This window comes from Lampetra fluviatilis, chromosome 5 (assembly GCF_964198595.1).
Source record: "Lampetra fluviatilis chromosome 5, kcLamFluv1.1, whole genome shotgun sequence".
Classification (NCBI taxonomy): domain Eukaryota; kingdom Metazoa; phylum Chordata; class Hyperoartia; order Petromyzontiformes; family Petromyzontidae; genus Lampetra; species Lampetra fluviatilis.
This window is the reverse complement of record NC_136279.1, coordinates 15,892,904-15,918,005: the sequence shown is the minus strand read 5'-3', so window position 1 is coordinate 15,918,005 and position 25,102 is coordinate 15,892,904. Positions and strand designations below refer to the sequence as shown.

The 25,102-nt window shown below is 47.2% G+C and overlaps 1 protein-coding gene across 4 annotated transcripts in view; it reads left to right on the top strand.

The window, feature by feature from the left end:
• Window positions 1–25,102, top strand: part of LOC144932659 (guanine nucleotide exchange factor for Rab-3A-like) — a 28,415-nt gene that overhangs the window by 254 nt on the left and 3,059 nt on the right. For 2 of the 4 annotated variants that reach the window (XM_078856958.1, XM_078856956.1), the window contains exons 2-10: window positions 5,012–5,409; window positions 14,207–14,729; window positions 15,042–15,137; window positions 16,751–16,828; window positions 17,402–17,629; window positions 18,891–19,019; window positions 21,932–22,044; window positions 23,556–23,579; window positions 24,618–24,720. In XM_078856958.1, coding sequence (XP_078713084.1) covers window positions 5,021–5,409; window positions 14,207–14,729; window positions 15,042–15,137; window positions 16,751–16,828; window positions 17,402–17,629; window positions 18,891–19,019; window positions 21,932–22,044; window positions 23,556–23,579; window positions 24,618–24,720 — 1,683 coding nt within the window. In that variant the 5' untranslated portion in view covers window positions 5,012–5,020. Of the gene's footprint in view, window positions 1–5,011; window positions 5,410–8,372; window positions 8,742–14,206; window positions 14,730–15,041; window positions 15,138–16,750; window positions 16,829–17,401; window positions 17,630–18,890; window positions 19,020–21,931; window positions 22,045–23,555; window positions 23,580–24,617; window positions 24,721–25,102 lie in introns of those variants that run through there. The other 2 variants (XM_078856959.1, XM_078856957.1) reach the window with 2 other exon arrangements.

Here is a 25,102-nt window from a genome sequence, read left to right as displayed (position 1 = left end):
GAAAAAACTATCCGAGCAGTGGTCGGGGCGTAAGGACCCCGAACTCCCGTCGCTCGGGTTCAGAATCAGAATATTTATCCTGGAGAATTCCGACGAGCTACGTTTTCACAGACGTCCAGGGTTAAACACCGGGCTCTGCTTTGAGTGTCGCTTGTTGTTGCGGTCTTTTTTTCCCCTAAGCGACAGACGCCTCGGCGGCTTGGTCATTGACGGTCCAGTATAGGTCTCAGGCGAGAGTGAATGAACGTAAGGCTACCCCAACAGTTGTCAATGATGTGTCGGTGTGGTTGACGTGAAGGAAGGGTGCCGGTTGTACGGGGAGCAGGGGAGGGTTATGTTAAGTTCGCGTCGGATGGTTACATTTCTGTGAGTGATAATTTATCGTTGGTGTACGCGTGAGTTGTTTGGTGAGCTTGTGTGATGTGGGACGGTTGATGGGCCTCTGCCATGAGCTGGGGTTGCTGGTGTGCTTGTCATGACTCATGAGTAGCAGCGGTTGTTGGTGTGCCTTTGAGATGGTTAAGGATTTCTTCATCATCATTGTCAGATGTTGAATTGCGGTTGAGAGACTGGTTCACGCCACATAAATGAGGACATTCCATTTGTGGTTGAGTCAACAGTCGCCACTTATTTAGGTGTGTACGGGATCTTTTTTTTTTATAAATAAGTGGAATTTCCACAAAATCCAATTCATAACTGCATTGAAGATAGAAACTGCCCAATGAAAGGTATTGACACGCCTTGAATTGTACATTAATGTTATTTAGAGTTGGCAGAGTGGCATTATATGTGCCTCTATATAGCATATGCATTTGTGGGGTTGTGAGTGTTTTTTTACTGTGCATGAATGTTTTTTACTGGGTAGGGTTCGGTATACAGTATATGAATAATAGTTGCTTCGGGGCACTTTATAATTCTATTTTAGTGCACGTTACTGCGTATACTTGTGCATTGTCTGTTAATGTGCTGATGTATGGTTTTATGCTTTTTTTACTGTGCAAGAGTGTGGTGGCAAGTATGTGTTACTCAATAAATAGCTGATGCTGTACCTAAGAGCATGTGGTCCTGTGAATGTGTGACTGGCTTTTAAACGCTTGTATATGAATATAAGCTGCAGTGTTGAGAATGCCACTCTTAATTGTGTAGTGCACTGCGCATAACTGGAGGAATAGATGGTGTTCTTTGTTATGTATGTGTCGGTGTATGAACATCGATATATGTTTTTACAGAACTATATATACTGATGAAACAAAATGCCAGTAGTATAAATGCACACGCAATTCGCATGTGCATTACTCACACTGCTAATGCGCATCGTTGAGAGCTTATCGCTCTACATGACCTTGACTAGTGATCGTAGCCACGTCTGTTATTGGTGTTGTGCAGTGTGCAGCCCGTTCAGTATCCACACCCTTGCAAACGAGTTGGCCAGCCACTGGTCTGTGTTCTACCAACTCGGAGGAAATTATAACTAATGTTCTTCAGCAAAGGAAATCACGTTAGTCACGACTTGTAATAACGTTCACATCTAGGGCATTCGCTTTTAAATTGTTTGGTTGCAATTTGATTTATTTCGCCCATTTTTCCTAGAAGTTTATTGTTGTTTGAATTCTTGTTCTTGAATAGCACAGTTGCTTTATCAAATCATTTTTTTAAACATCTTGTTCTTTAGCACCTGTTATGTACATGTTAAGCAAGTAGCCTGATTGCCTATGACCAATACCCTGAATGTACCCGATCTCATGACATCTCGAAATTAGTGGTTTAGCGCTTGGAATGGATTTGGGATATTTCTATGGAAGATTTGAGTGTTATTTCCTACAATTACTCCAGTTTACTTTCATGTGTCAATCAATCAAATGGAATTGACCAAGCAGGACCCTTCTAAAAAAAGACCTGAGTCTATGAAGTTTTCCTGAGTAAAGGTTATTATTTAAAACCGATTGCCAATTATTATTAAATATATACCTACGGAGGTAACACATCTTGCCTAAAATAAGCATAAGATGAATGTAACAGTTGGGGGCCATTACAACATAATATAGAAATAGTAACTGCAGTATTAATTATTCTTAACCATGATCAATCAGCTATTTGTTATGACCAATGGTATGGCAGACCACAAGCCACCACGGTGCAGTTGCATATACTTAGCTTCATGTCTTAGCAGTGCGTTCTTAATTACAGCGATATGAATGATATATATTGGTGTTGTTATATCTACACAATTGGAAGGAAATTAGTCGAAGCATAATGCGTTGCCATGAATTATCACGATCTGGGGTGATGATTTTCACTTCTAAATATTCCTGTTGTAATAGTGCAGTGGATCGTAGCGCAGCCAGTGGTCTCAGGAGTCGTGTATATGTGACATCTAAAAATTGAAAAACATCGATTCTTACACCCGCAAATATATGGATGCATATTGATCTTGACAATCAATGTTAATTAACGGATGCATCATTCTACCCTAAATAAAGATGATATAATCATCCCACCAACATTCCTCGGAGATCAATGAAATGAGGAGCACTTTGTGGAACGTCAACTGCATTTCCTATTGAACACCTAGTCTCTGCCATACAAATGTGTAATTGTCATATTGGTTTGTGACCTGCAGAGACAATAATCGCTGACCCATGCTTGTCTAAGTAGGGAGACACTGTTGATTATTCGCAATTGGTGTTTAAGGTCCACATTTGTTTTACAGATAAACTAAGCCCCGAGGGCTTTATGAATGATACTACTTTGAAGCGTTAGAGTTTAACAGATTTTTCAGGTTAAACTTTAATAAAGGAGTGCTAGAACAAACACTGTAAAGGCAATACTCATAATGATTGCTAAGCAAAATATCATCTGGGCTATAAAGGTTAAGATTCCTTTTTTATAACAAAACTTGTGTTGACTTTGCACATTGGTCCCTTAGCGATTTTCAGAGAAGGCTTCTGTTTTGAAGACTAAATACATTCAAAGTATTCACGAATGAGCCTTCCGAACCAATGCTTTTCAGCAGCATTTGTTTAAATACACAGTTGAGAACTGGCACTTTCGAGGCAAGGGTTGGTGGATCACACAGACTTGTGAAGCTCCAAAACTTTAGGGCCTGAGATATTAGTACAGCAAATAGGTTGTACATGCTCGTCAAAACGCACATTATCATGTACAGCAAGTGCTGTTGGAACTCTGACCTGCATCTATGTTTCTCTGAGGTTAACTGTAACTAAAATGATTACCCACGGTGCTTTTGGAGTCTTGAATAGCGTATGTGTCTCGTGTGTCATGCCAGCTTTCGTAGGTGTGTGCTCACCAACAACTTTGCTCCATAGTTTACAAAAATTAAATGGAGGTTCTTTGTCTCTGTGTGCATGTGAAGCAAGCCGTTCTGAGTTCATTCGGAAGCCAAGGATTTCATTCTACATTCAGTGTGCTTAGCCTCTTTATCTTCTGTCAGACTTCAGCCTTGGAGAGAAAAAAAATACCTGACAGAGTTGTAATTTCACCTACTCTTCTCATTGCCGGGGTTGGGTTTGCTTGGTTTCATTCCTGATTTTCCTACTGACTTTTTTTTTTATATCTCAGTTGATCCCTTCACTCCGAGCTCTTAAAATAAAATTTGACTTGGGTTTGGTTGGGAAGGGTGGTTGAGGGTTCTCTGTGCCTTGGCGGTTATTTGTCAAACATTTACCTTTGCATTGTGCCCTTGGGAACATTTAATGCTCTGGTGGTTTTTGTTCACCCGGTACAGCCCGTCAATGGAGAAGTGTGTGCCAGGCATCATAGGATTAAGCCTTCCTTGTTTGTGGAATGTGGCTTGCGTGTATGGATGCTTTGTGTCTGGTCACATGAGTGCCATGCTCACCATGCTCGCTGTAGTGGAAACCTCGTTTCGTTGCCATTGACCTGTGTCACACACTGTGTCAAAAGTGAAGTCGTTTTGTATTTTTGTTGTCATGGGTTGTTTTTTCCCCCCACCAAACCAGTTGTTTTTGGGTTAAACGTTTTGACAGACGTTGTTGTTGTACATCAGTACAGAATTGCTCTTGGTGGCACGAATACAAACGGGTGCATTTGTGCTCAGTAAGAGGTTTTATTTTGGCAGTCGCGAGGTTTTTCCGGATTGTTTGCCTTCCACTTGCGGGATGCAATTGTTTCCATGTAGAAAAGCAACGTTTTCCTGTTTAGATATTGCGCACGTCACGTCAAATCGATTTAAAGTAGATTCTTCAACTCACATAGATTGAATCATATGTGTGGGAATGTATTAATGCGGTGTTGGTAAAATATTTGATAATTAGTTGCTTATGTTATATTGAGGCTAATGATTAGGACAAAGATGTACAAACGAGACATTTTCAAGTAAAAACGTAAAAAAGTGATGTCATTTCTGGATTAATTCGAGGCTCAAAATTTTGACAATTCATTAGATCGCTCGGGAGGTTTTTTTCTTATATCCCTACATACAGTACAATACAGTTTGAGTATATTTAGCCTAAAATATGAATGCATCTCAAGACGCTGTTCATATGGTGGCATATATAGGCTGTGTTTACACCGATAGCATTGAACATGATGAGCCCTTGATCGTGTTCATATTGATGGTTGATAGTGTTCATATTGATGGTTCACCAGTTCCACTGCTGGATTCTATTTTTTACGCCTGAGGACGACCGCTTGTGTTGCGATCGAAACGTCGTGATTTATTTTATTTTATACCTACGTGACTTTACCTAAAGCTTCAAATCAAGATTGATGGTTATGATTTTAGTTATATTTAACGGGGATACAAATACTTTTATAGCAGTGATAGTCACGAGTAATAACACACGTACTGAAGCTGATCGATAAGCCAATAATGCCATTTTAATTTTAAAACGTTAGTTCACTCGAATTATTTTCATTTAGTCTGTGTACGGCGAGAACATTTGTGTCGTTAACAACAGCCTCTGCCCTCTCTATCTCTATCCCTCCTCTTCCTCCCCCTCTCCCCGTGCCACTCGTGTGCCCCCACCAGGTGTGGCGCATGGCGAGGAACGCCCTGGAGGGCTTCCACGAGGTCAACCTCTCCTCGCCCACCACCCCGGAGGAGGCGGTGGACGAGGCGGAGGGGGTTGGCCCGCGCCGGGCGGCACAGCTGACCCGGCGTAACGCCGCCGGCATCGCCGTCTACGTACCGACCATCGCACACGCCCGCCGTGCGCCCCCACGCACCTCGCCAGGCCCTGGCTCTGGCCCAGGCAACGCTACCGCCGCTAACACCTACGTCGTCTCGTCCGCGTCGCCCCGTCCCGCGAGCCTCGCCACCACCGCTGCTGCTGTGCCGGGCACGTGGCACACGGGCGCAGGGCTCAGTCCAAAGCCGGCGTACAGAGCCCTCAAGTCGACCCCAAACGGGGTCGCTCGGCCCGCGAGGTGAGGGGGAGGCTGATGGACATGATTTGTGTAGCTATGCAAATGCAGATAACTGCGATCTGGATTACACAGATCAGAGGAGACTGACGAAGAGGACCGTGCAAACTAACTTATGTTGTCTATATTTGCCTGGCAAGCTTTTAGTACTGGGGTTCTGGGTTTGGTATGAACTGGAGGTGGAACAGAATGCTTGTTACACTGTGCACTGTTTATTTGTGATGTATTAGCACCGTATTCTTTGAGCCAAGCGCTTCGGGGAAGCCACTGTTCGCGCAGTCCCTCTGCGTGCACAAGCAGGAAATGCGCCCAAGAGGGGGGTCCCCAAACTCAAGGCTTAATTTCTGGTCACCGTCAGCACTAATGAGCATGCGTTGCCTCCCTGTGACGGCGGTGTGAAAGTCACGGTCGGTGTCCTGTGTCCAGATACAGGTGGAGCAGCTTCTGGAGTAAGTCGGAGAGCACACGTGCAGTTGCTGCCTCGGCGAGATGTCGAGTTTTGCCAACGTTTGGATGGCTCGGGGATGTGCTTTTGAGCAGGGTGTCGTGACAAGTGTGTGATCCAACACTTTTGAGGCAAGGGTTGATTGATTGCATTTAGTTTGGTGAAATTCCAACACGAGGATTTCCTTTCTAATCATGTGCAAAGCTTTTCCACTGTCAATGGTTGTGGCATATTGTCACCGTTATCATAAACATCATATTGGTTTGATCATCATCTATTCTTATGGTCATTTATCTATCATGATAACGATGATATATATTTTTTACTATCATCATCCATCATTGCATCAAACTAATGTAAATTTGTTGTTGTTTAAACAACGTCAGCATCAACGGTAATGTCGTGGTTTTCGTGCCACGAGGTATCCCAAAGCTTTGTGTTGTTTGTTTTGTGATCGAAGAAGAAGGCAAGATAGAAGCGGGGTAATATCCGCAAGCGAAGCAAACAAATTATAACACAGACGAATGGCCCACGAAGCAAAAGCTCCTTTGGCACTCGAAGGAAATCGTTACTCAATCGCTAACGGCGACTGTGTGCTACCCGATGGTACTGCTGTTCATGAGAAAGTGCGTTGTCCAAGGATATTGCCGAGCTGAGGAGGCATCTGCCGCTAATTAATCAGTCGAAGCACACGGGGGATAGCAGCACACAACAAACCCGCCAGCTCTCTCCCGTTCTCTCGGTGGACCACCTTGGCTGATGAATGCTTCTTGTGTGAAGCAGTGCCTGCAGTTGCCTGCGTTGATTTATTTCTCCAGCCGCGGCACTCGCGCTTCACCATCTGCTTTGCAATCGCTCCCATCAGCATCCGGTGCCGTATTTCTCGGAACTGGAGCTGGAGGAACTGAGCGGGGAGAGGCGAGCGCTGGCCACGCAGGAGGGAGCGCTGTCCTTCGGGAGCGCATACATGTGTAGTGCGCGTGAACTTTTAATCTGTAACACGTGAGGGCACGCGGAGGAGAAAGTTGCGTTTTTGATAGGGAGACCTGGGTCATGAGCAGACATGGCTCGAACTTTCTCGGTGCAGAAAAAACAAAACAATGCAGCTATCAATGTCTTGGCATAATACATGTAAAAATAAGATGCAGTATAAATAATAGGCAATCATAAGTGTAGTGGTTCACCATCATGGCGATTCAAGGCCTCGATTCCATCTAAGAATCGATTATTTTTTCATTGGGATGAATGTAGCAGCAACTTGTGACTGCAGACATTCATATTGACCCCATTGCTGATAACAGAAAAGATTTCAAAATATAAATTCTTACACATGCCATTCAATGGTCATGTTTCAAGAACATCCAATGGCCTGGGGTGGAGGCCTTCATTCAGCACTGGATTGAACAAGGCAGATGATGTAGTAGTAGTGGAGAGTTGTCGCACGTCTATTAAGAAGTGAATCGTCGCTTGTGGCATAGGAAGTGAATTGTCACATGGGCAGTAGAGAGTGGCGAGTCACAAGGCTCATTGGCGTGTGCCTGCGCTGGCTGCGCGTGGTTGCGGTGGCGCGTGTGGTTGCGGTGGCGCGCGTGGTTGCGGTGGCGTTTCTTGAAGCTCGTGCGTTATGCTCAGAGCTGCAGAAAAGCATCTCAAGAGATCTGCACCCCCCACCTCCGAGTTTAATGAAAACAGAGAGAGAGAGAGCGAGCATTCCAGATTTCGAGAATGTGTTTTAAATAACAATAACACATTTTTTTTAAGAAAAATATATAAAACAATCAAAGCCAAATAGGGCGATTGACCATAGAACGTTCACGTTTTTGTGTATTTTTGCAATTTATTTTTGTGCTGTTGACTTTTACAAATTGTATTTGCCCAGTCACATAAAACATTTGGAAGGTTTTTTTCGTTTGACCTTTACTGCTTCACGTGACGTTGAGGAAATTATACGAAAGGTATTTTCATGCAAGTGGCCACACGTTGCGAAAATGGCCTTGAGCTGAATGGGATATTACCTGGTTCTAAATTAAGATCATTGATTTGCATAACGTGTGAGATAGAGAGGAATGTGGACAGAACAAACAGACCCAAATACACAGTGGAGAGCGAGAGAGATTGGGTGGAAATAAGAGGCAGAGAAACGGCACCAGCAAGACAGTGAGAGTGCCAGAAACAATGGGGAAAAGTAAGCAAGGCAGCGTGACAGAATCAGAGACAGAGTGACAGAGCAAGAGAGAGGGTGATATGGAGAGGAGGGGGAGGCTTGTAGAAAGGCGCAGAGACGCGGAGAGGAGGGATATGGTGGGCAACGCGAGACACTTGGCCCCGTTGTCTGGACCCGAAGCGAGAGGAAGTGTCGACGCCGTTATTGCAGTGTGCTGACGGCCTCGGCCCTTGCTCTGCACGTGGCAGCCTCCTCCTCCGCCCCCTCCTTCCTGTGAGGATGCGGGACTGCGTGTCGTGTTTCTGCCCTGGCAGGGAAGTGGGGGGTGCAGGGGCAGAGCGGTAGAGTGGGGGGGACCGACCAGCTGTGTTTTCTTCCGCGCCGAGATTCGTGGCACCCACAAAGTTTTCTTGGCTCGCTTAGTTTCCGAATCTTAAAATCTGCCCAGCCTAGGAGGCAGAGTCGTTTATCGCCATCCCATTTCATTTCTCTGCACCGACGTTTTGCCGTGGCGGCGGGTAGCGTAATTTTGTCGTCTCGGCCTGGAGTGCCGACCAGCCAGAGAGGTGATCCGGGCCCCCGGCGAGGTCGTGGTGACTTGAGAAGTGGGAGCAGCGTCGGTGAGTGGGACAGATCGCACGGCTGTGCCCGGTGCAGCGTTTCCATCGAACCGTGACGCAGCGATCGCTCGCTCGCTCGCTCGCTCATGGACGACCCCAATATCAGGTACGGTGGACGCACGGCTGCCTTTGGCGGTGAAGCCGTGTGCAGTGCATTCAAGCAGTCAACAAATTATTATTATTATTGAAGTTGTAATATTGCCAAGTTGTAATTAATAGAAGGAGATAATAAGCCAGAGTTTTGGACAATGTGCCTTTCTCTGAACAGAGGGGGCACAGATTAACAGGCATGTTGATTGGCTGACTTATAGTTAGAAATGATCAATCAGTCAGGCATTGGCTCCGAGTCGGTCAATCTCTTCATAAGTCGAACGTTTTCTGTGATGTTTGTCACTCCTCTGAATAAAGAAGGGACATTTTCCGAAAGCTACATTTTGCATATCTCTTTCTATTTTAATGTTCAGTTTCATTGATGAACGTGGTGCCTTTTTACGTTGTGCCTGTTCGTCACTGAGCCAGATTGATTTGGTTGGCTTGGGGGATAGGCTTAGCCCGTTGTTGTCTTAAATAAGGAACTTATCAATAAGATGTGACCAACGCTCAAGACACTGTACACGCAGTGGGGAGGGGAGAGGGACGTGCATCTGAATAATTTGGAGTGTTTTAAAGGTGTAATGATGCATTCATTATAATCTGTTCTTAAGCTCGCGATACTAGCATCGAATCACGTTTTTTTAAAATCAAATATGGTGAATGTAATGCGCACATCAACACCTGAATGCACGAGAGGCCGCTCTACACTCACCACAACAATGTTTTAGAGAGAGAATTGATGATTGGATCAAATCGTAACCCTGAATTGTGACGATTCAACGAATCGCCGGGGTGGTTGTGGAATTGGTGTGTAGGCGAGAACGCCACCCTGCAGGATGGGGAAATGAGACACCAGTTTGATGAAGGGAGAAGTCACTTCGTGTGAGAGAGAGAGAGAGGAAGTCGGTCATAGGCAGAGAAAGAGGAAAGTTTTTAGACTTTACTTGAACGCGACTCGGTACAAGGAAAGAATGTGCTCTGCGCAAAAATACAAGCGTGCATTATTATAAATCCCAGACGTCCCTCGGACATTTCTGGTTGTGAACAACAATGCATTCCGTCTGTCTGGCCCGGGACAGTGTGAGAAGGATGCTGGAAAACTATGAGCATCTTCCACGAACTAACACTACGATGTTATATAACAATTTTTATAAACCAGACTGTTAGGAAGCAATGCTTCTTCCTGGTTCAGCAGTTCTACTGCTGGATTATTTTTTCCGCCTGAAGACGATCGCTTGTGTTGTGATCGAAACGTCGTGATATATATTTGTATCTTTTTTTTTCTACTTACGTGACTTTTCCTGAAAGAACCAAAGAGTATAGAAGCAATGCTTGTTTTCATAAAAACGCACTGTTTTATATATCCTGTAATAATACTTGAAATAATTTATGTAAATATTTTGAGCTTCTTCTGCACCGTACGTATCCAACCGTTCTAATTGGAAGTGCAGGGGAAGGACAACAAACTAAACATAAAAACAAGTTCTAAAGAAATTAGTTTTCAATCTAGATATAAAAGTGCATAGTTCCAGTGCCTTCCTAACATCGGAAGGAAGAGCGTTCCAGGCGGCCAGAGAAAGCATCTGAAAGCACGCGATGCAATGACCGTCTTTGTTCGATGGCTAGCCAAAAGCTGCTGCTGTGAGGATGACCGGAGTTTGCGTGATGGTTTATGCTCCTTCACAAAATCAGCAAGGTATTGGTGCTTCATTTGTAGCAAGCACTTTGTGTGTAATGAGTGCGACTATATAATGAATTGGTTCTGCAATCGGAAGCCAATGCACTTTGGCAAACACTGGACGGACATGGTCAGATCTTGCAGTACGTTTCTATTTTGAACATTTCGCACCGTATGTAACCAACCGTGTTAATTGGAGGTGAGGGGACGACACGTATCACGACACGTGCCAAAGAATGTCGTACATGCTGCAGCTTGGTAATTTTAGAAAACCATTTCAGTTAAACGTTCAAATAGTGCAGTACTATTATGTAAACAATATTACAAAATCGCACCATTTTATAAAATTGTTTTTATAAAGTAGTACTGTACAAAGAACCATTTCACCAGATGAGGGAACCAAAAAACACAACAATCTTAAGTAGGAAACGAAGCCAAGGAATGGAATGCACTTGAGAGGCGTCCCTTGATGAGATGGAGCAATGGAATCGGCGTGCAGGTGCTTAACCATACATAGTTACATCACAGGATCGTGAGAGGTGGTGTAGCGGCTTGGGGGGGGGGGGGGGGCTTCATCCAGCAGTGGATTGACCACGGCTGATGATGACTGTGATGATGAAAGAAAACACAAATTGTCGCTCTCCTGTCAATGCAACTGAAATCTGGAAGCAATTTTGAAGACGTCAAAACAGTGGTTTCCCTGGACCCGCTCGTGAAATGTAACCCAGATGTGCTGGGCTTTGAACATGTATGTTGAGCTTCTTTCACACCGTACATAGCCAACCGTGCTAATCGACGGTGCGGGGGAAGAGACCACAAACTAAACACAAAAAGCACTTCTAAAGAAATTCGTTTTCAATCTTGATTTAGAAGTGCATAGCTCCAGTGGATTCCTAATATCGGAAGGAAGAGCGTTCCAGACGGCCGCAGAAGCACATCTGAAAGCGCGCAATGCAGTGACCATCTTTGTTCTATGGTTAGCCAGAAGCCGCTGCTCTGAGGATGTTGCGTGATGGTTTATGCTCCTAAAGCCGAGAGCATAGGAGGTGGGAGCCCCCGGGACTGTGGATGGACCGCAGAGGTCGCAATCGGATACCCGTACCCTACCCGATACCCGGGTACCCGTACCCGGCCGGGTACCCGTTTGCGACCCTGGTGCGGCTGGGTACGGGTAGGCCGTGAGTCACTGGTGAGTAACCGTTTGTCACTCATTTCCCAACCTCTTGTCTCTTCTCACAATTCAAGTTCCTAGAATCAACCCACCCGCGCCTGCAACATGGCTTCATCTCAGAGGTCGCAATCGGGTAGCCTTACCCTACACGATACCTGGCCGGGTACGGGTAGCCTGGTAGGGTATCGGGTACGGGTACCCGTTTGCGACCCTGGTACGGCCGGGTACGGGTAAGGAATCAAAACCCGTTTGCGACCTCTGATGGACCGGCAGCGGTGGCATGCGCGTATTTTACTTTCCTGCACGTGGCCGTGAAGCCTGGGCGAGGAGACTCGCGGGTCGAAAGCCTTGGTTCCTGTGGCTCCCTCCGTCTCCGATGTTGAGTGATCTTCCGTGACTGGCTGCACGTATGTGAAGTAGAATTAAATTAGATTTTACGCGACCGATTTGACAAAAAGTGCCCCTGCGAAATTAGATTATTGTGATTCTCTTATCAAAATTGTTGTTGATTGCAACCTGCCCCACGGAGGACGATGATCTTGTTTTGTTAATGGGTTAGGTTTACAGTGGCTGCACTCGGGCAGTTTTTTTTTCTAAATCTGTTCATGACGAGAAAACCTCACTACAATAGAAAGATTAGCGGAGGCTGGAAATCAAATAGGCTTAATAACCAACGCACTAAGATGTGCAATGCATGCACAGATGCCTTGTGCAGACCACCAGCTCCAAGCGACTGCATGTTTGGCCATTTTGTCTTTCTAGAGCACAGTAGTGTACCTCACAGGCTAACACTGGGCCCATAGACTACCTTGGAGATTCCAGGGGTATAATTGATCTGTAGATATTAGCTCCCTTTGACCAACATTCGACTCACAGTTAACATTAAACCCATAGGCAAACACTGGGCTCATAGGCTTATTTAATCTCGAAATGCTAATGCTAGGTCCATAGATTGAGATATAATGCACAGACTGTGCACACAATCGCAAACAATGGACCACATTGTACAACGTTCCCACTTCAATCATGTTCTCGCAGCATCCTATTTACAGCAAGCCACTTGCAAAGCTGTTGATAGTGAGCCATGATTCCTCCACTGCTGAATCTAGGGATTCCCAAATACAAATTCTCACGACGTTTCGGCCACAACACAAGCAGCCGTCTTGCTTGTGTTGTTATTATTTACCTTCTACGTAACGTTACCGAAATAACCAAGAAGATGAATCCCTGCAGTCACGAAAGCTTTAAATCGAAATCGTGAAGCAAACATTTATCTAGCTCCTAAACAGGAGCTGATTTAATTGATCCACCTGCAAGGTAGACATCCTCTCAGTATTATTCTGTTAAGTATTCCACACGTGGCTATTTTAATATTGATGATCACCTCTTGCTATACGAGAGAAGAATAAGAAGGTCTATCGATTAACACTGGGCTCTGAGACTACCATAGAGATCATAGATTAACATGGGACCTAGTGACTTGCACAAGACCCATAGATTTACACTGGCCCCAAAAACGTACGTATCATTCGTAGACTTTCATAGGGCACATTGCCTTGCATGTAGCGCCCACAGATTCACATAGGGCCCATAGTCTCGTATAGAGAGCATAAACTATAACAGATGTCACATAGTTTCACATGAGTCCAATAAGGGGATCTCTGTGTTAGTCGGCTATGCTTTTTTTATTTGCGTGAGTGAGACGTTTAAAACAAACACACGGAGCATGTGTGTCTCAGTCGTGTCATGTTGCACGTACAATTGAGACACACACACACACGAAGCGTGTGTGTGTGTGTCTCCGTCGTTTCGCGTTGCGCGCACTTTTACCAGCAGCCGTGTGTCAGCTGTTGTCAGCGGCCACTGTCAGCTGCGTTCTCCTCCGCGAGGCACGCGATCTCGCACTGGTGCTGAGCGTGCGTATTTCATTGTTGCGATGTCGCAGCAGCATGTTTTTTTCCCTGTTTTCCAATTTTTACTGAAAGTCATTTTGTCACGTTTTAAGAGCGCTCGGTCGGAAATTGCTTAGCAACGTCGGCAGCACAAGTGTAAGCGTTTGCGCCAATGTAATGAGGCCTCTGGTGATTAAAGTATTGGTTATAATCCACATAATGTGATTCAACCGTGAAGTAGTAACATGTACTGAAATAAATGTGCATGTGATGGTCTTGAACGATCCCAGTAATTCTGTCGGTGTTGATTATTGTTGGTGATTGTTATAATGATGACGATAATGATAAGGGCTAGTGTAGTTTTGCACGGTTATGCATTTTACTTGTCAATTCTGATTATATCGATATTAGAAAGCCACTCGAGCTATGCACTTTTAAATCTAGATTAAAAACCCATTTCTTAATAACTGTTTTGTGTGTTTCATTTGTGGTCCTTCCCTCGCACCTCCGATTTAGCACGGTTCGCTATGTACTGTGTGAAAGAAGTTCAACATACATATCGATGATGATCATTGTGATACTAATGTTACGCTGCTGATGATGATTGCAGTGACGATAATGATGATGCGTATTCCGGTGCAGTGATGTCCAGTCAAGTCATTATACTCATCACCAAGTGGATGAGCACTCTACTAACATCCGACCTCCGCGTGCGCGTCCTCCCCTCCCCCCAACAGCGCCCCGGCCTCCACCAGCGCAGCTCAGGGCCTCATGAGGGCACGCGTCCCCGGGCAGCGCGGAGCGGCCGACGGGGCGAGGGGACCGGCGCGGAGCCCCCCGCTGCGGCGCTGTGCCGGTGGCGGTGACTGGGCGTCGGGGTCGCCCTCCCCCCACCGCTCGTCCCCCCACCGCTCGTCCCCAGACTCGGCCGACAGCGACGACTGCAAGCCCGTGCGGCCGTGCAACCCTGTGAGGGTGGATGACGGCGACGACGATGATGACGACGATGAGGATGACGGGGACGACGAGGGGGGCGATGACGATGAAAGGGACGGTGTCGGCGGCGGTGGCGGTGGCGGTGGCGATCGCCCGGCGGCGGGGGCAAGGGCTGCACCGGCTCATCCGGGCAGGGCGGGCGGGAACGAGGATGCTAGCGAGAGCTTCACGTCGGGAATCTCACAACTGCGGAGCCCGTCCGTCAAGGAGGTGAAGGAGAAGGGCTACGAGAGGCTCAAGGAGGAGCTTGCTAAGGCACAGGAGGTGGGGGAAGCGCACACACACCGCTCGCAAATCAAAATCTGTATTCATCCTGGAGAAATCCGATGAGCTAAGAAGCTCTTTTGCACAGATGTCCAGTAGGACAAATGCCGAGATGCTCTGTGGGAGGTTTTGGGGCAATGGTTGCCGCACGACCAAGTCCCTCTGAATGCACCAGGCGCTGGGACTGGTTAGTGCTCGGGTAGAAGATCGCCGGGGCATAATTGGCGTTGTGTCTGTCCCCCTTTGCTTCTCCGTCTGCTCCGGCTTTGTGTGTCCCCCCATGTTGCTCTCTCTCACCCTCCCGCTGAGCAGGACCTGAAGCTGAAGGATGAGGAGTGCGAGCGTCTGTCCAAGGTGCGCGATCAGCTGGGCCAGGAGCTGGAGGAGCTCACAGCCAGCCTCTTTGAGGTGCGATTGCAGAGACTGCATGCATGCCTGCACCAACGCACGTGACCGTGATTAATTAGTGACGTCTAGGGGGGGGAAGGAAGCCTTCATCCAGCAGTGGATAGAGCACTGCTGTTGGAGATGGTGTGGAATATTCACGAGTTACGTGCCAGCTCAAGTCTGCCAACAAACGACGAGGCCCCTCCCCTGTGCTCATTTCAGTGTGATGCCACGAGACATTGGCACAAATCCTCTGGGTCACATTCGCATCTCAATGAAAACAGGTGAAACACAGCGCCTTGGCGTTTTGTATCACTGTTGGTCACGGAGGCACCGGGCACTTCTTCACCAAAAGATGGAGTGAAGGAGCATTTGCCAGCAATGTGTGAATTGGGCACTGTTTGTTATCCACTTAATGCAGGTAGTCAGCAAATACAAAACTTAAATAGCGGCTCAAAGTCCTTGCGACGCTCCATTGCTCATCACTCGTGCCCGCCCGCACGGCTCACTGTGTTGACTCGAGGTTGCTTAGTAGCCCATACCAGTGCATATATATTGCGTTGTATTAATATGGCGTGTGGGAGAGATATAGGAGTACCCGGAAAGTATTTACACAGAACACTCACAGTTCCACACAGATGGATTCAATTAAATTGCTGCATGGCTAACTCCTGGCCTCCTCGGAACCCAACCTACAGCAGATTGTCCTGGCTGGACAGGTTTTCCTGGCTGGACAGGTTGTCCTGACTGAGTGACCTTTCTCCGTGGCTGCCCCCGACAGACATCTGGAACTTTTTCCCACAGCACATATGAAGCATTCAAACTTCGTCTGCCTTCATGAGTGGGCTGAAGGCACCGCACTTGTTCATGCTAGCACAAGCTGAATCACATGTTTAGGTCAACACGCGCTGAACAACTTGTTCAGGCTGGCATTCTGTGAACCACGGGCCTGTGGTCCGCACCTCCGATTTCACGATCACACAGTTAATTGTCTGTTGTGTAAAGTTTTTACACCTTACAAATAGTTTTTACTTATTATAAGTATTATTTCCTGGAGGTGCAGGGGAAGCACATCAAACTAAATGCAAAAAGTATAAACCAGGTTCAAGCACGCTTCTAAGCTTCCAAGACGTGATGATACCAACGCATCCAGGGTGATGTGTTCGTAGGCAATGCACGGTGATTGGCCATCACTCTCTGAACATCGCTGAGACATAGAAGAGCACCATCTCTACTACCTTGTGACAAAGGTGGCCGGGAGGTGAAGCACAACAACTGATACCAGTTGGGAGAAGCGAGCGTGAGGCCAGCCTGTGTTGGCGACTGCACCTAGATTTATTTTCACACATTGTATTCACACATTGTATGCAAGTGTGGAGCGCGTCCGGTATGTGTACACGCAGTGGGCCCCAAACATTATTTTACCGAGGCCGATGTTGAAGTACGAAGTGACACTTGGTCTTGGTAAATTCGTGCTCGGACCTCCACCTATGTTTGGGGCCGACCGGAAGTGTGGGGGGCGCGACCTTATAACAGAATGCCAAGGGTCACCAGGTCAGCCAGCCCCACGCGGTGATGATGTCGATGGTGACAGCTGTTGTTTTGACGCCCGTCGTTTTGGCCCATGTGTGCAGGAAGCGCACAAGATGGTGCGGGAAGCAAACGTGAAGCAGGCAACAGCGGAGAAGCAGCTGAACGAGGCGCAGGGCAAAGTACGTCGTGGGGTGGGGGGTGGGGGGAAAGGGGGTGGGAGGGGTGGTGGCATATGAACCAGAGAAGCGGGGACTCGTAATGTTTGTAATCATTATGATAACGATAATGATTACATTATCGTCGTCATCATCATCTGTAATGACGGTAATCTTTGTAATCATGATTGTCGTTCGGAATCATTTTCATTATCTTCCTCACAAACATTGTAATATTGTAAATCCATCATCGTCTTTGTAATAATCATTATCGTTGTCTGCATCGTCATCAGAATCTTTGTCATCCTGGTCATTTTCGTACTAATAATTTTAACAGCTGTTTATTTTGTAATCATCCTTGCATGTAGTCGTCATCTTTATTGATGAAATGCAGTCACATTTAGACATTGTCAAAAAAACCTAATCGTATTGTATCTACACTGCAGCATTTGCGACCGTCACAATCGCCCCCCTATTTGTAATCATTAGCATCGCTGTCATCTTTGCGACCTGCGTGTGTGATGCGCGCGCACGTGTGCCCCTCGCCACACAAAATGTGGCCTCCGCGTTCCTCACCGGCGTCTGCGTGGCCCCCAGATCGACGTGCTTCAGGCCGAAGTGACGGCGCTCAAGACTCTGGTCATCACCTCCACGCCCAGCTCTCCCAACAAGGAGCTGCACCCTCAGCTGCAGCCGTCCGGCAAGGCGGCGCCCTTCAAGAAGGGACACATCCGAAACAAGAGCACGAGCAGCGCCATACTGGCGCCCAACAGCTTCGCCGAGGCCCCCGACGTGCTCTACGCCTTCGCTCGCGAGTGCAGAGAGGTCAGGGGTCGGGAGGGGGGTGGGGTTGGGGTGGGTGGTGAGAGGCGGCTCGCTGTGGTGTTTCTTCAGTCTTTCGCTCACCTGTTTGCTTTGAAATGCGCGCTTGCTCGTTTATTTGCTCGCTCACTCGCTCGCTCACTCGTTTTGTTGTGTCTAGCTTTTAAAATTACCTCGGACAAATCCCACTTGTAGATATGTGTATGTCAGCTGTGACCTAGGCTGAATGGCAAGAGTTTGTGTTGTCGTTATTGAGAAAAAAAGTTGCGTTCAAGCACGTCGTTATGGCACACCAGTCTTCTTCTTTCGTATGGCTGCTGATGTAGATGCAGAGCAACAACTACAATTTCACATTCAGGTGGTCAAGCCAGGAGCAGTGGAGTTTATCGCTGTAATGTCTCCTTCGTATTTGTGAAGCGAGCATTGCATCATTATATGCGATATGGTTTTTTTTCTGGATGACTACAGTCGCATGCTGCAGAGTTTTTAAATTTCCATTTGTGCATCGGGTATTCGCATCTGCCATTGCTTGTGCGGATGCAGTTTTAAGGTGGACCATGAGCTTCATGGAAAATCAAAACCAGGGATCTTCTGTGTTGGGTCTTTCCCAATGTGTTTGTGAGTTCTTTTGAACTCTATTTAGCTTTCCAAGCTTCATCGGGGTTAAATTCACATTGTTTTCGGTTCAGCACATAGATCCAAAAGGACTTCTGTGACTTCACCCGATGACGAGGGACGTTATTGAGATGCTGATGAATCGGAAGGCGACCGTCACTCCTCGATTTGCAAGATTTTTTGGAGGGTTGCAGTTTCGTGGCAGATGGGGGGGGGGAGACTTGTGACAGCACGGGGAGCCCCAGGGTGTTGGAGTCGACTTGAGGGTTCCGGTAGTTCACCGTATTGCAGTGTTCAGTTGGACATTAACAAGTCGAGTGTCACTACTTCTGGTGTGGCACACCAGTGACAATGGTCCTAAGTCATTTCTGCATATTTACATCTTTGAGCCTGGTCTCACTCGAGTGCGATTGTGGCAAACTTGACTTAAATTTTAATTATTTTTTTTCATCATGAGCAAAGCTTCAAACTTTTGTCGGAGAGCCCAGGTCACAGCCTAGACGTGTATCTCCAAAGTGCTGCTATTTTATTTCCCCGGTGTCGCGTAACATGATCGTGAGAGATGGCGGCAGCCTGGAAAGACCTTCATCCAGCAGTGAAATGATAATTGCTGATGATGATGACGACAGCTGCCCGTGTATCGCCCCAGGTGGATATGCTGGCATTTGCGGAGTTCAAGGCATGGAAGGATGCACCGACGCTGGAGCACACGTGCCCCTTTCTGGAGAGGATCTACCGCGAGGACATCACGCCCTGCCTCTGCTTCCCCAAGGGCGAGGTTCGCTAACGAGCCGAATGCCGGAAAATCCGCACGCTCGCACATCGCATACGCCTCGCTCGCTCACAATCGCTCACTCCCATGCACTCGCGCGCGCGCATGCTTACACACAGTGCTGCTACTCACAATCATGGGTGCGTCCGTGCACTCGCAACATTGCCTCGTGTAACGGCAATATGGGTTACATCAAGTAAACTTGCATACACACGCAAAGACAAAGACCGTGTAGCCTTAACAGACTTGATTTAATTAGCGAGCACCTATGAAGGCTGGCACAACACACGAGGGGGGGGGGGGGGGTGGTGGTTGGCCAGCACCACGCCCGGTCGCCTTTGTCTCCCCAGTGGCGATGTTTACACACCTCACTGTACACATTTGAGGCCGAGTCGACCTAAGCGAGGCCCAGGACTGGTTCATATAATCGTCACTGGTGTTGACTGTGAGCGGAAATTGAACTCGGGTCGCTGGGTTCATAGTGCAGGGCGCGAACCGCTACACTACCGCTCCCCACTACACACATGCGCAGTTTCACAGGCACTCGCATGCACAGACAAGCTAGCGTACAACATATATACAGCCATTGACGTGCATACTAACATGTGCTCGCACGTGTACACATTTGTACCAACACTCACACGTGGTCTCAAACACTTACATGCATATGCATACACGCCACCACACATTCATTTACACATGCTCCCACCAACTTATACACTCACGCACACTCTCACCCGCTCACAAACTTGCATACACACACATGCACTTGTATCTCGCACACGGTAAAATCAGCTCCATGTTGCTTGTGTTCTTAACACATGAAAGTTCGTTCTTAATGAGCTCCCCGGTGTAAATGCGGCTGATGGGGGGAGATCAAAACGCTGTGAAACTTGACACTGAGAGGCCACACGAGACCAGCAATTACAGCTTCATTTCCCATTGCAGCCATTGCCGACACTGACACATTCACTTTGTGCTTGGATTATCACGAGAGGATAGGAATTCAAAATAACCGTAACAGTACATGGTGAGAGCATGGTTTAATTTAAGATATCCATCTCATTCTCACAACCTTTTTGACTTCCTACTAGAACAATGTGTCCAGTGCCCCTCTGGGTTTGTGTAGTGTGTTGCAATATAGATTGCATGTAATACAGTGTGTGTATGTATGTGGGGAGCGGTAGTGTAGCGGTTAGCATGCTGGACTACGAACCCGGAAACCCGAGTTAGATTCCCACTCACGGCCAACGCCAGTGACGATTATCTAAACTGGTCCTGGGCCTCCCCTCGGTCAACTCAACCTTAAATGAGTACCTGGTGCAGTGTAAAAATTGCCGCGAGGGAGACAAAGGCCGCCGGGCATGGTGTTGGCCACGCACCCCCTCTTAGGTGCTTGCTAACAGTAGAGGTGCTCCCTAACAACAGAGGTGCTCCCTAACAACAGAGGTGCTCCCTAACAACACTTGCGCCAACAGTCTGCTAATGCTTTACAGGGAATCTTTGTCTTTGTTAGGGGAGTGGTGGCGCAGTGGTTCGATTCCTGCTCACGGCCAACACCAATGACAATTATATTAACGAGTCCTGGGCCTTCCTTAGGTCGACTCAGCCTAAAATGAGTACATGCAAATAGTAATACTGGGGAAACAAATGTGACCGCCCTTGGTGCCGGCCACCCACCCCCTCATGTGCTGTGTTGGCCTTAGGTGGTCGCAAACGGCACTTTCCTCAACAGTTTATTAATGCCTAAAACAGTCTATTAAGGGGGGATATTTGTATGTATATGTTTGCAAATGCGATATAGAAGTCAGTGTCTACCTGCTAAAGTAACTTGGGGCCAAGTGGTGGAAATTCCATATTCTTATGGTGGGGGGGACAGTCTACATATACCATTTTCACTCTTGACTTATAACATCGTAGTGCTCATATTAGAGAACCGGCTCGCAATTTGAACTCGTAACCTTCCGACTGCAAGTTGAGTGGCCGAATATTAAACAATAAACTCGCACAGCGAGCTCATCATTGGGATGACGACAAATGAATATAAATGATATTATTAGAAATGACAGAATCAATCATATTATTTAAGTCACTATCCTGCACAACCTGCTTCTCACAGTTGTAACAGCTAAAGCAGTGGTTCTTAACCTACGGTGCATGCACCCCCTGGGAGTGCGAGATGCCCTTTCTGAGAACCAAAGCGGTGCAGGCTACAGTAAAGATTAGGAACCACTGAGCTAGAGAAAGGTTCTTTGTTACGTGTGTATGGGGTTTGTTTGTTAGTGCCTTCTTAGGTGCTCGCCCCAAAAGTATTTTGTGAATATACGAGGGATCTTTGTCTTTTTTTTGTGTGCATGTTGGGATGTTGTATGCCTGTGTTGGGTGGTGTACATGTGTGTGTGTATGCGGCAAGAGGTGGTTTATGCTGTAAATCCAGTGAACTGGATTTGATTCCCAACATCAGTGACCCCTCATGTCTGAACCTGTTTTGGGCCTCACCTTGGTCAATGCTGCCTTAAATGAGTAGCTGGTACGGTGTGTGCACACCAACTCTGCGGAGACGGAGCTTGCACGGTCCTGGCTACACCAACCCCCTCTCGTGTGTCGCGTCAGCATGAACCCTTTTTCATTCTAAGACGTCTGCAATTTGCAGGCTGGTTCGTGTTCACTAATGAATCTCGGAATGGGCAAGCGGTAAGTTTTAATTTTATTTAGAGAGGCATAGCGCCGATAAAGTTATTTTATGACGTACATGTACGTCATTGGAACGGAACCGGAATAAAAGCTGATGACGTACACACATGTTGTCGGAATGGGAAAGGGTTCATAGGCGCTCGCTAACATTGCTCGCCCCTAGAGTTTGTTAGGTGAATTGGGTGCCTTGTGTGCTTGTACATCCGTGCCTGCTGCACGCACAGCTGGGCCAGGCCATCCAGATGGCGGTGGAGAACAACACTTTGAGCATGGAGCCGGTCGGGGTGCAGTCGCTGCCCGTGGTCAAGGCATCAGCGATCGAGTGCGGAGGCCCCAAGTGAGTGTCCGGGGATGGGCAGGCGGGATGGCGGTAACATTTGCTCGTCGCACTCACTCGAGCCTCAATGCGCACGTGCGTGCACACGCGTGCACATCATTGGAATATGGCAGGCTCTGCCTCCCCTGCCATACTCCAATAAAAATAGCTGTTACGAAATGTAAAAAAAATTAAGACTTTTCCACTGATCTGTGTTATCTAATATCTGTATGATTCCAATCATTTTTGTCGTCAAAATCCCAAATTTTGCGGAGTTCCGCTGAAAATACAGGGAGAGACAAGAGGTGAGGCAGCGACGAGCTCAGCCTCCCCTCTGATTGCACAACCCCTCACAAACTGGATGGAGTGTGGGCAATAAGCACGTGCCTGTTACTATCTCTCTGTAATGATTGGAATCATACAGAAATGACATTTATAACACAGATCAGTGGAAAAATCTAAATCTATAATTATTATTTGCTTTACTTTTCGGGAACAGCTATTTTCATTGGAGTATGAGAGGTGAGGCTCTGCCTCCCCTGCCCGCACGTCCCTGGTGCACCCACACACTCACATGCTGCTGTAAAAATCGAGTCTCAAAGTAAACTATTTTATTTACCAGGTAAAGGCAACCGAGATATTAGCTATTTTTCAGAAGCGACCTGGCTACAAATGATAGCTCAACAAAGTGGCTTATCTGGAAATTTATATCAGCCAAATAATCTAAACGCGTGTTTCTAAATGTGGAGGGAAAAACCGGAGGACCCGGAGAAAAATCCACACGACCACTGGGAGAACATGCAAACTCTATATATACGGATGTCAGGGTGGGGATCCAACCCAGGACCTCCTGCATACCAGGCGAGGGAGATAACATCCCACCACAGCAAGATGTTATCACTGCTCACTTGCTCTGCTCAGTGGTGTTATGGGTACAATAACCATGCCGGGCCACCACTCACATCCTGTATTTAAATCAAGGTTTTTTACGGAACCCATGATTGGTGTCGTTATTTAATGGTACTTAGCCTGATCACCACAGACTGCACAGTGCGTGAAATTGAAATTTATTTTGGCTTATTCCATCACTGAAAATGAAAACTGTCTGCTCGAATGCCACTATGTGAAGGGTTTCTTCACTGAAGAGCAGAATTTTCTGTGCGGGATTGGTCGTTACAGCCGCGTGTAGAGACGTCGATCGATTTTACGTGACATTTTCTCGACAAACGCCTACACATGCTCAACACATCACAAGACTTCCAGGTTAAATGATTAACGCTGCACTCACAAACATTTGCCTTTTCTTTTATAGCTTCGTGGTCTTAAATGTCGTTGTCCTTTGCTTTTAGAAATCTTTCTTCAAGTTACCTTAAACACTCACCTTTTTTTGTTATTTTAAGTGTTTTGTTATTGTTGCTGTTGGGAACTTGCTGCTGCTGCTGCTGTTCTTTTTGATTTTGGTGCTTGTTGTCTTTGTTTTGCTAATTTGTGTTCTTTTTTTTCATTGATTTCGGTGTCTGTCCCTGTCGTAGCGGTCGGCGGGCTCAAATAGTTACGTAAGTGACTTCACTCTCGGTCCGTTTTCCTGAATCTCTCCACCCTGGATACCCACTAATCCCGCTCGCATTGCTGAAACCTGTCTCTCTCCCCGTCCCACTGCGAGGCATCATGTTGTGCGGAGCCGTTCCGGATAACCACGTCACGAGAGAGTGATCGCTTGGAGGTGTCCAGGTGGGGTCAAGTGGACATCTGTGAGAAAGAGCGTTATAGCTCATCTGGATTCCTCCAGGATAAATACATATTGAGATTTTGATATTCTGATTCTCGATCAGGAGGTTAAATCCCGTGTCAGAGATGCTGAGCTTGGCACTGCAGAGAATCCTGGCTTCCAATTCGAGTTTCAGCCATGAATGAGTAAACCCGGGTTCGCGGATGCAATGAGTTGCTAGTCCCAGCTCGGTGACCATAAATGACTGCACAAAAAAATGCAAATGGTTAAAAACTTGGGTTTACTGCTTATTATATTTAATACCAGCTCTGAGAATGTAAATTTTCCTTTGATTGCGACATACAACACTTTTGCGGACATCATATAAAAGTTGTTGTCCCGGTCGAAGAGAAAACAGAAGTAGTTCTGACATCTTTCAGAAATGTTAGTTACCAGAACTTGTGAACGGAACTGGCCTGACAATCACAGCACCAGATAAGCAATCTTTTTTACTGGCTCAGCAATTATGGAACTCCAAGCCCCATCACTTCTCCGTAACCCCATTAGCCGGAATGCCTCCGCTTCTCGTGTGCCGTGACATGCGTGCATTTGTATACGTGCGTGCGTGTGATAACCTTCCCTTGACAGACAATGCTGATAACTTTCTGTGCATCGATCCACTTTCTAATTAACCCTCTAACACTGTCCCTGCGATCGACATCCCAAACGCTGCTCACGGACGTGTCCGCCGACATGTCGTCGCATTATCGTGGTGGAAATGCGGTGGTTGAGCGGCCGGGGGGGAGCGGGGACGAGGGGGGGCAAGGGTTGCGGCGGTGCCACCAGTGGCTTGTGCTAAGATGCGTGACGCTGCATGTGGACGCAGGAAGTGCGCGCTGAGCGGGCAGTCGCGGTCCTGCCGTCACCGCGTGAAGCTGGGAGAGGCGAGCAGCCACTACTACTACGTGTCGCCATCGTGCCGCGCGCGGGTACGCGCACGCACCTCGCCCACGTTCTCCATCCGCGCGAGCGGCCTAGCCGATGAGTTGTGTTCACTCGCGTGGCCAACAAAGGACTCGCTTAACTACTTAACTATTCACTGCTAAAGGACCCCAGCCGACACATCCAGTCACTTGCAAACTCACTCACCTAACCCCTGACCCGAGTGTTCATTTGCAGCTGACAAATCCACTCGTCCACATACTCACCCAAACACAACACACATCCAGCCGACACATCCACTCACAAGCCTGCTCACCTACCCACTGGCCCATGTGTTCACACCCAGCCAATGCATCCACTCACTAATTTACCCACTATTAACACCCCCAATCACGAACTCGCTTGCCTACCTCTGACAAATGTATTAAC